Source organism: Bombina bombina, chromosome 7 (assembly GCF_027579735.1).
Source record: "Bombina bombina isolate aBomBom1 chromosome 7, aBomBom1.pri, whole genome shotgun sequence".
Lineage (NCBI taxonomy): Eukaryota > Metazoa > Chordata > Amphibia > Anura > Bombinatoridae > Bombina > Bombina bombina.
The window spans coordinates 473965613-473977737 of NC_069505.1; the positions used below are offsets into that span (position 1 = coordinate 473965613).

The 12125-nt window shown below is 41.0% G+C and overlaps 1 protein-coding gene across 1 annotated transcript in view; it reads right to left on the reverse strand.

Annotated features, from left to right (window-relative positions):
* Positions 1-12125, reverse strand: part of LOC128666767 (zinc finger protein OZF-like) — a 152588-nt gene that overhangs the window by 27429 nt on the left and 113034 nt on the right. The window contains exons 7-8 of the mRNA XM_053721551.1: positions 4002-4100; positions 1219-1326 (exon numbers count right to left, since the gene is read on the reverse strand). Coding sequence (XP_053577526.1) covers positions 1219-1326; positions 4002-4100 — 207 coding nt within the window. The remainder of the gene's footprint in view (positions 1-1218; positions 1327-4001; positions 4101-12125) is intronic.

Below are 12125 nucleotides of genomic sequence, written 5' to 3' on the forward strand. Positions count from 1 at the left end.
CAATCAGCAAGGGCTACCTAGGTGCTGAACCAAAAATAGGCTGACTACTAAGCTTACATTCCTGCTTTTCAAATAAAGATACCAAGAGAATGGAGAAAATATTTGATAATAGGAGTAAATGAGAAAGTTGCTTAAAACTGCTGCTCTAACTGAATCATGAAGAAAAAAATGGGTTTAGTGTCCCTTTAAGGGGATAAAATTAACAGATGCACATTTAATTTACAGTAATTACTTAACCCTTTGGTTAAGCAATCCCACAAGAGTGATCTAACCCCCTGCTTGCCCTAACACACACAGACACAGGTCTAACTCACAAACAGCAGTGGTTTAATCTCTAGATTGTGTGGAATAAACTATCTTTACTTCAGGGTCTGCCACACATAGCTACAATAGCTGGAAGGAAGAGAACACTGGGTATGTCTGCTGCAAGGAAGCTGGGAAGTGTCTGTGTCAGAAGTGACGGTAAAGCAAAGGGAAGAGGTGTGGCTGTCTAGGAGCAAAAATCAGAGTAATCTAGTTAATCTAACCCATGGGTAGTGCAATTCCAGGTTTCCATATGGTTATAATCTCAGTAAAAACATTAAAAGCATCAACATGAGTTTTCATCTATGTGTTTATTTGGGGGGAATAGTGGTTTTGAAAGGGTCTGCTTAGTGTGAAACATCACACGAGTGACATACGTACACTCACTTGAACCCTGTAATCCCCCCAGACACATAACACATGTATACTTCCTCACAAATGTACACTCACCTGTGCCTTGCATCTCTTAGACATGTCACACAGTACACTTCTCTGTACCCCACAGACACATCACACACATACACTCACCTGTACCCTGTATCCCTCAGATACATCACACACATACACTCACCTGTACCCTGTATCCCTCAGACACATCACACACATACACTCACCTGTACCCTGTATCCCTCAGACACATCACACATATACACTCACCTGTACCCTGTATCCCTCAGACACATCACATACATACACTCACTTGTACCCTGTATCCCTCAGACACATCACACACATACACTCACCTGTACCCTGTGTCCCTCAGACACATCACACACATATACTCACCTGTACCCTGTATCCCTCAGACACATCACACACATACACTCACCTGTACCCTGTGTCCCTCAGACACATCACACACATATACTCACCTGTACCCTGTGTCCCTCAGACACATCACACACATACACTCACCTGTACTTATACTCTCACATATTTCCTGCACTGCAGCTTCAGACATATTACTTAGCCTTTGATTTTCTGTTTGTTCCGTGTAACATGAAATATTAGCATTGTTTTCAGCTGGAAAAAAAAAAAGAATAAATAAATAACTCTTTACATGGTCTCTTTTTAAAAATGAATTTAAAACAAAATGTAGAAAAATGTGTAATTATATTAAATGCGCCTGAGCCTTTATCACTAGAAGTTACATCTGGAAGAAACATTCCATGTAATGACATAAGCACAACAGTAAATAGAATCTGTGTCATGCAGTAAAGCGAGTTAGCGGAGATTCAGTTACTTTACTTGCTGCAAATACAGCGCCAGTCTAACCAATCAGAATTCACTTGTGAAACATATCACAGGGTTTTGAAAAAAACAAAAAAACAACCTCACTTTCACCTATTAAATTATCTTAGCATGTATTGCCATGTGTGAGAGAATGTACCACAGTGATATGACAGAAACATCAGATATATAAAGGGATTTGTATAGTACAGGTCAAAAGATATTTCCTATTTCTTTAATAAAAGAGGAATAGAAATAATGGAAGTTAGCCTACACCACTAGCAGTCACATCTGGAAGAAACATTTCATGTAATGACATAAGCACAACAGTAAATACAACCTGTCTCATGCAGTAAAGTGAGTTATCTGGGATTTAGTGATTTTAATATCTGCAAATACAGTCCAATTGTAACCAAATCAGAATCCCCATTTGAGGTGTATGACACAGGTTTTTTGGGGTTTTCAAAATAAAATCCTTTCTATATTTTTGCATTAAAAATCCATTATAACCCATTCATATTAAGCTTTACAAATGCACTCATATTAAAGTAACAGCCCCTATACCTGACATTAGGACAACACAGCACTAGTATCCCAACAGGCCCTATACTTGACATGGGGACAAAACAGCACCAGTATCCCAATAGGCCCTATACTTGACATGGGGACAATACACCACTAGTATTCCAACAGCCCTATACCTGATATGGGGACAATACAGCACTAGTATTCCAACAGCCCCTATACCTGACATGGGGACAATACAACACTAGTATTCCAACAGATCCTATACCTGATATGGGGACAATACAGCACTAGTATTCCAACAGCCCCTATACCTGACATGGGGACAATACAACACTAGTATTCCAACAGATCCTATACCTGACATGGGGACAATACAACACTAGTATTCCAACAGCCCTATACCTGATATGGGGACAATACAGCAGCAGTATTCCAACAGCCCCTATACCTGACATGGGGATAACACAGCACTAGTATTCCAACAGTCCCTATACCTGACATGGGAACAATACAACACTAGTATTCCAACAGCCCCTAAACCTGACATAGGGACTATACAGCACTAGTATTCTAATAGCCCCTATACCGGATATGGGGACAATACAACACTAGTATTCCAAAAGTCCCTATATCTGACATGGGGATAACACAGCACTAGTATTCCAACAGTCCCTATACCTGACGTAGGGACAATAGAAACATAGATATTGATGGCAGATAAGAGCCCTAGGCCCAGCAAGTCTGCCCGATATTACCTAACAGTATTAACTTATCTAGTTTGTAGGATAGTCTTATGCTTGTCCCAGGAGTTCTTAAAGTCCCCCACAGTGTTTGTCATTACTACCTCTTAAGGAAGTTTATTCCTTGAATCAGCCACCCTTTCTGTAAAGAAGCTCCCTCAAATTACTCCTGAATTTACTACCCTTCAGCTTGAGATCTTGAATTTTCCTTTTTATGTAAAATACTTAATGTCTCAGTTTTACTAAGCCCTTTAATATACGTAAAGTTGCTATCATATCACCTCTTTGCCTTCTCTCCTCTAAGCTATACATATTTAGGTCATTGAGCCTCTCCTGGTACGTTTTAAATTTTAGACTATGTACTATTTAGTAGCCTCCTTTGCACAGAGTCAAGTTTGTTTATATCCTTCTGAAGATATGGCCTCTAGTGTACAGCTCATTAGAATACGCAATTAGACTGGGTACACTACACAGTGTTTCTCAACCGCGGTCCTAAAGTACCCCCAACAGGCCTGGTTTTCATTATAGCTGAACCAGTGCACAGGTGAATTAATCAGCTGATCAGTAATCAACCTACTCTCATCCATCAGCTGATTATTTCACTTGTGCTCTTGTTCAGCTATAATGAAAACCAGGACGTTTGGGGGTACTTGAGGACCACGGTTGAGAAACACACATGTGTACTTACCTACATTGTCACTGTCACACATGAACACTTACCTACATTGTCGCTGTCACACACGTGCACTTACTTACATTGTCATTGTCACACATGAACACTTACCTACACTGTCGCTGTCACACACGTGCACTTACCTACATTGTCACTGTCACACATGAACACTTACCTACACTGCCGCTGTCACACACGTGCACTTACCTGCACTGGTGCTGTCACACACATGCACTTACTTACATTGTCATTGTCACACATGAACACTTACCTACACTGTCGCTGTCACACACGTGCACTTACCTACATTGTCACTGTCACACACGTGCACTTACCTACATTGTCACTGTCACACATGAACACTTACCTACACTGCCGCTGTCACACACGTGTACTTACCTGCTCTGGTGCTGTCACACACATGCACTTACCTACATTGTCACTGTCATACATGAACACTTATCTACACTGCTGCTGTCACACACATGCACTTACCTGCACTGGCGCTGTCACACACATGCACTTACCTTTATTGTCGCTGTAACACATTTTCTTCATTGAAGCTTCCAGCTGACACGTTACACTCAGATCTTCTGTTTTAACATCTACATCAGTATTAATGACATCTGTCAAAACATTTAATGCAGACAATATTTAATGGTTTATAATTTTATATCACTTCAATAAACAATTAAGTTTGACATAGTAATGGGTACTTTATAATTTCTATACATTTAGAGCTAGATAACAAGTGGTGCGCTGTTGCAAGCGATAAGGGTATATCGCGGCTCTTTGTGCATGGCGGAAGTAGCGCTCATATTACGAGTTGAAAGTAAAGAGTTCACTTGAGCACAATCGAATGTAACGCATGTCATGTTAGGGCGACTTCAGAGCTCTGGTTAACTGTTACTCGAGACAAAAAAAATACATACACAAGAATAAATATGTATATATATATATATATATATAAATATATAAGAAAATTTATGCTTACCTGATAAATGTATTTCTTTTTTGACACGATGAGTCCACAGATCATCTTAATTACTAATGGGATATTCACCTCCTGGTCAGCAGGAGGAGGCAAAGAGCACCACAGCAGAGCTGTTAAATAGCACCTCCCTTCCCTCCCACTCCAGTCATTTAACAGAAGTTAGGAAGAGAAAGGAAAAGCCAAGGTGCAGAGGTGTCTGAAGTTTACAATAACCCACAACCTGTCTAAAAGAACAGGGCGGGCCGTGGACTAATTGTGTCAAAAAAGAAATACATTTATCAGGTAAGCATAAATTTTCTTTTCTTTTTTAAAACACGATGAGTCCACGGATCATCTTAATTACTAATGGGATTCAATACCCAAGCTAGAGTACACAGATGATATGGGAGGGACAAGACAGGGAACCTAAACGGAAGGCACCACTGCTTGAAGAACCTTTCTCCCAAAAGCGGCCTCAGCCGAGGCAAAAGTGTCAAATTTGTAGAACTTTGAAAAAGTGTGAAGAGAGGACCAAGTTGCAGCCTTGCAAATCTGTTCCACAGAAACTTCATTTTTGAACGCCCATGAGAAAGCAACAGCCCTCGTGGAATGACCCGTAACTCTCTCGGGAGGCTGCTGTCCAGCAGTCTCATATGCAAAACGTATGATACTCTTCAGCCAAAAAGAAAGAGAAGTAGCCATAGCTTTCTGTCCCTTGTGTTCTCCTGAGAAAACCACAAACAAAGAAGACTGACGAAAGTCATTAGTCGCCTGCCGATAAAACCTTAAAACACAGACCACGTCCAAATTGTGCAGAAGTCTTTCTTTCTGAGAAGAAGGATTAGGACACAAGAAGGAACAACAATCCCGAAAAATGTTCTGATCAGAAACAACCTTAGGAAGAAATCCTAATTTAGTACGTAAAAATACCTTATCCAAATGGAAAACAAGATAAGGAAACTCATACTGTAATGCCAACAGCTCTGACACTCTCCGAACAGAAGAAATAGCAACAAGAAATAAAACTTTCCAAGATAACGACTTAATATCGAGGGAACGCATAGGCTCAAACGGAGCCCCTTGAAGAACTCTGAGGACTAAATACAGACTCCATGGAGGAGTAACTGGTTTGAACACAGGCCTGATCCTGACTAAGGCCTGACAAAATGATTGTACATCTGGGACATCTCAACGGAAGTCTCCAAGGCGGCAGAGATGACAAGTCCACCAGATCTGCATACCAAATCCTACGAGGCTAAGCCGGTGCTATGAGGATCACCGATGCCCTCTCCTGCTTGATTCGAGCAATGACCCGAGGAAGAAAAGCAAACAAAGGAAATAGCTGGAGAACACTTCCGGATGGAGTTCCCACTCCCCCAGATGAAAGGTCTGCCTGCTCAGGAAATCCGCCTCCCAATTGTCCACCCCTGGGATGTGGATCACCGACAGGCAGCAAGAATGGGCCTCCGCTCACTGAATCATTTTGTATACCTCTGTGATCGTTAAGGAAACTCCTCGTTCCTCCCTGATTGATGTAAGCCACAGACGAAATTTCGTCCCATTGGAATCTGATAAACTGGACCGAGGCTAACTAAGGCCAGGCCAGAAGAACATTGGAGATCGCTCTCAGCTCCAGCATGATAACAGGAAGAACAGACTGAGCTGAGCTGAGTCCAAACCCCCCGAGCCCTTAGAGAGCCCTAGATTGCTCCCCATCCTAGAAGACTGGCGTCTTGTCACAAACATCCAAGGTGGTCTGCAAAAGCAGGATCCTTAGGAGAAATGATCCAGAGACAACCACCATCGAAGAGAATCCCTTGTCTCCTGCTCCAGTAGTATTCGAGGAGACAAATCTGTATAATCTCCAATCCATAGCCTGAGCATGCGTAACTGCAGAGGTCTGAGATGTAACCGAGCAAAAGGGATGATGACTAGACAAATATCGATAATCTCTGACTTCCTGACATTCTGTCAGAAAAATCACCAATGACATAAAATCTAATATGATTCCCAAGAAAGTTACCCTTTTGCTTTAGGACCAAGGAACTCTTTACCAAATTTACCTCTCACCCGAGAGATCTCGGGAAGGATAACACCATCTCCGTGTGAAATCTTGCTTGCCATAAGGATGGCGCCTGGACTATGTTGTCGTCCAAATAGGGCGCCCCTGCAATGCTCCTTAACTGAAGCACCGCCAACAGCGAGCTCATAAGCTTTGTGAAAACTGTAAAAGCTGTGGCAAGACCGAAAGACAGAGCCACAAACTGAAAGCATTTGTCCAGAAAGGCAAACCCTAGAACTTGAATCGATTCTAGTGAAAGGCACATGAAGGTGCGCGTCCTTTAAATCCACTGATATCATAAATTGACCCTCCTAGATTAAGGGAAAAATGGAAAGATAGTTTCCATCTTGAAGGACGGTACACTAAGAATATGCTTAGAATCTTGAAACCTAAAAGGTGGTCTGAAGGTTCCCTTTTGTTTGGGAACCACTAACCGATTGGGATAAACAACCCAGACCCTGTACCTGTATTAGAACTGGAACAATCACTTCCAGGTCTGAGAGATCTCCCACGCAGAGTAAGATTGCCTCTCTATTTGTCTGATCTGCAGATAATCTTAAAAGCAGAATTCTGCCTCTGGAAGGAAAACATTTTGAACTCCAATTTGTATCCCTGGGACACTATTTTCTATTGCCCAGGGATCCAGAACATCTCTATTGCCCCCTACAAGATCCGGTCCCGGATCGGGAACATGTCCTTCATGCTGTCTTCAATTCAACAGCAGGCTACTTGGATCTTTTTTTTTTTTTTTTACTGGTTAAAGTTCTTTAAAATTTCAAAAGTGATTATTTTCGTCAAACCAAATCCCATAAGGTCCTTCCCTGGTAAGGAATCGCTAAAAGCTTAGGCTTAGAGCATACATTCGTAGAACAAGGCTGTAACCATAAGGTTTTGTGATCTGGAACAGAGCAACCTATGCTCCCAGTTTGATAACTTGAAGGGAAGAAATGGAAATAAAGGAATTTAGCCAATTTGAAAACTTATATCCTATCCTGGATCTCATCCAGGGGAGTTTATGACTTCGTAGCATCAGACAACGCATCCAACCAATATGCCGTCACACTAGTGACGGTAGCAAAAAACACAGCTGGTTAGCCATTGTAAGCCCTGGTGTACATCCCTTTTCAAAATTTTGAAAAACCCAACCATCCTCTAAGGGTATAGTAGTTCTCGTAGCTAAGCTGGAAACTACTTCTTCCACCCTAGGGAATGATTGCTCCGCCTCCTTAGCGGAGTCGGCTATGGAAAACATCTTTTTAAATACAGGGATTGCGGACTTTCATTCCTTATAATGTATTGGACGCACTAGGATAGGTTACACCGGTAGTGTCAGAGTTGCTCAGGGTAGCTAAAACCTCCTAAGGTAACAAATGGAGGTGATCAAGCTAAAAAACTGAAAGAAAAACAATCTAAGATCAAATAAAGATATAATTCTGAGTCTGAGCATTCTCTCTCAGAGAATCCCGAAGTATCCCCCCTTTCAGGTAACACGGGAGAACCATTCGGAATAGCAACTACTGAGTCAATCAATTTTCTATTGTACAAAATGATTGAAAATACTTCCTCTAGTAATGATTTCTACCTTGTGGGAAAAAAACAATGTATGAAATGCAAAGTAACTCCCGGTAGAGTGTGAGAGGAAGCACAGGGCACTGCATGTGGGCCATAAACCTTTTGTGGGACACTATAGGAGAAAACTGTGGCATAGATTGCCCATAGGCAACAGACTCCTAAACAGCAAAAGCCTTAGAAGGAGTAGGTTCAGAAAAGAGAGAAACTTTTTTAATAAAAATTGACACATAAAAAAACGTTACTGTCTCTTTAAATTTTAACAAGCAACTCCTTTTCTGTGTGCTCTTGTTCCATCCTAAGTCACAAAGGATGAATTAAACAATAAACAGTTAAAATTCTTTTAATAGAGTAACAGATAAAAAACGTTACTGTCTCTTTAAATTTTAAACTGTAAACTTTTTATTTTTGTTGCAGAACAAACTAAAATAGTACAAAATGAATGCAGAAGTTAACTACACCTCAGCTAAACCATGCTGAGGTGCCCATCTGTCCTAATATATGTGTTTGTGTGCTAGATATATAATATAACTGCAGAACGTATTAGAATTATTGTTTTATTGCAGTCACTGCAAAGGGGAGACTGATGGGGAAAAATTTTTTCCAAATATATGTGTACAATTTAAACTGCCACTCTGCACAAGGACTATTTAGCCTTTACTTGTGCAGCAACGATCCAGAACGTAGTAGGAGGAAAATTAACTGTTCCTCCGGTTCCTGTAAAGCACGACTATGCGCTAAGCACTTATCCTATTAAGGCAGATTGCGCAGATGGTACGAATCACTCAAGATGAGGCCATGAGTGAGATAATACCAGCACAGAGAAAGTAGCGCGCAGCAATAAGATCCACCCATCGTGGGCGTTGCCAAAAACGGAACCATCTCCCGGTCGGTATATTTCAATGTTAAAACCGCCGGAGAACTCCTCAGAGCTTTACAGGCATGGCGCGCAACACTAAGATCCGCCTGACTATGCGCTAAGCACCTGTCATGTTAGGGCCAAATGCGCAGATGGATCTAATCAAGATGGGGATCAAGAGAGACACAAAACAAGCGCAGAGAAAGTGGAGCACAGCTTTAAGATCGCCCATCGTGGGCGTGGCAAAAACAGAACCATCTCCCGGTCGGTATATTTTATGTTAAAACCGCCGGGAGTAAAATAACACTGTCTCCTATCCAGCCCCAGTGCCTGTATAAAATGGCTGCCATAGACCTCTCCCTCAAGAAGAGATCACAGTCCCATCACAATAAAGAGCCCAATCTATTATCTTAGCCCTTGATATGTGATTGTCAGTAATGTAGTGCTCACTTTCTTCTGAGTGAATGTTGTCCCCAGAAAATTATAAAGTTAGTACTTACCTTGAACTTCTGCCTGACAGCAAGGCAGATCACAGGCTTGAGAGGTCCTCTCCCTCACATCGACCTGTGGAGAAATAGAGTGCTGAGTAAGCTTTACCTCAGACTATAGGATATAGGGCAGCATCAGTATGGGAGGCGCAGTGAGAATTATGTCCCACAAGATCCCATTGCCTTAAAGCCACCAAAGCTCTACTGAAGAGACTGATATGGACTACGGCTACACCTCAGAACAAAGTAGCACAATCTTGCACTACTTTAAAAATAATAAACTCTTGATTGAAGAATCTTTTCTAACACCTAACTTTACTTGACTGGAGTGGGAGGGAAGGGAGGAGCTATTTAACAGCTCTGCTGTGGTGCTCTTTGCCTCCTCCTGCTGAGCAGGAGGTGAATATTCCATTAGTAATTAAGATGATCCGTTGACTCATCAGGTCTTAAAAAAGAAATAACATAATTTATGTAAGAACTTACCTGATAAATTCATTTTTTTCATATTGCCAAAAGTTCATGAGCTAGTGACGTATGGGATATACAATCCTACCAGGAGGGGCAAAGTTTCCCAAACCTCAAAATGCTTATAAATACACCCCTCACCACACCCACAATTCAGATTAACGAATAGCCAAGTAGTGGGGTGATAAGAAAGGAGTAAAAAGCATCAACAAAGGAATTTGGAAATAATTGTGCTTTATACAAAAAAATCATAACCACCATAAAAAGGGTGGGCCTCATGGACTCTTGCCAATATGAAAGAAATGAATTTATCAGGTAAGTTCTTACATAAATTATGTTTTCTTTCATTTAATTGGCAAGAGTCCATGAGCTAGTGACGTATGGGATAGCAATACCCAAGAAGTGGAACTCCACGCAAGAGTCACTAGAGAGGGAGGGATAAAAATAAAAACAGCCATTTTCCGCTGAAAAAAATTAATCCACAACCCAAAACATAAGTTTTAGTCTCATAATTGAAAAGAAAAAACTGAAATCAGAAGCAGAAGAATCAAACTGAAACAGATGCCTGAAGAACTTTTAGAAGAAGCAAATACATCAAAATGATAGAATTTTGTAAATGTATGCAAAGAAGACTAAGTTGCTGCTTTGCAAATCTGATCAACTGAAGCTTCATTCTTAAAAGCCCAAGAAGTGGAAACTGATCTAGTAGAATGAGCTGTAATTCTCTGAGGCGGGGCTTTACCCGACTCAAAATAAGCTTGATGAATCAAAAGCTTTAACCACGATGCCAAAGAAACGGCAGAAGCCTTCTGACCTTTCCTGGAACCAGAAAAGCTAACAAATAGACTGGGAGTCTTCCTGAAAACTTTAGTAGCTTTAACATAATATTTCAGAGCTCTTACCACATCCAAAGAATGTAAAGATGTCTCCAATGAATTCTTAGGATTAGGACACAAAGAAGGGACAACAATTCTCTATTAATGTTGTTAGAATTCACAACCTTAGGTAAGAATTTAAATGAAGTCCGCAAAACTGCCTTATCCTGATGAAAAATCAGAAAAGGAGATTCACAAGAGAGAGCAGATAATTCAGAAACTCTTCTAGCAGAAGAGATGGCCAAAAGGAACAACACTTTCCAAGAAAGTAGTTTAATGTCCAAAGAATGCTTAGGCTCAAATGGAGGATCCTGTAAAGCCTTCAAAACCAAATTAAGACTCCAAGGAGGAGAGATTGATTTAATGACAGGCTTGATACGAACCAAAGCCTGTACAAAAGAGTGAATATCAGGAAGCTTAGCAAATTTGCGGTGGAATAAAACAGAAAGAGCTGAGATTTGTCCTTTCAAGGAACTTGCAGATAAACCTTTATCCAAACCATCCTGAAGAAACTATAAAATTCTAGGAATTCTAAAAGAATGCCAAGAAAATTTATGAGAAGAACACCATGAAATGTAAGTCTTCCAAACTCGATAATAAATCTTTCTAGAAACAGATTTACAAGCTTGTAACATAGTATTAATCACAGAGTCAGAAAAACCTCTATGACTAAGCACTAAGCGTTCAATTTCCATACCTTCAAATTTAATGATTTGAGATCCTGATGGAAAAACGGACCTTGAGATAGAAGGTCTGGCCTTAATGGAAGTGGCCAAGGTTGACAACTGGCTATCCGGACAAGGTCCGCATACCAAAACCCGTAAGGCCATGCTGGAGCCACCAGCAGCACAAACGATTGCTCCATCATGATTTTGGAGATCACTCTTGGAAGAAGAACTAGAGGCGGGAAAATATAAGCAGGATGAGAACACCAAGGAAGTGTCAATGCATCCACTGCTTCAGCCTGAGGATCCCTGGACATGGACAGGTACCTGGGAAGTTTCTTGTTTAGATGAGATGCCATCAGATCTATTTCTGGAAGACCCCACATCTGAACAATTTGAGAAAACACCTCTGGATGGAGAGACCACTCCCCTGGATGTAAAGTCTGACGACTGAGGTAATCCGCTTCCCAATTGTCTATACCTGGGATATGAACCGCAGAAATTAGACAGGAGCTGTATTCCGCCCAAACAAGTATCCAAGATACTTCTTTCATAGCTTGAGCACTGTGAGTCCCACCCTGATGATTGACATGAACCACAGTTGTGATATTGTCTATCTGAAAACAAATGAACGTTTCTCCCTTCAACAGAGGCCAAAATTGAAGAGCCCTGAGAATCACACGGAGTTCTAAAAT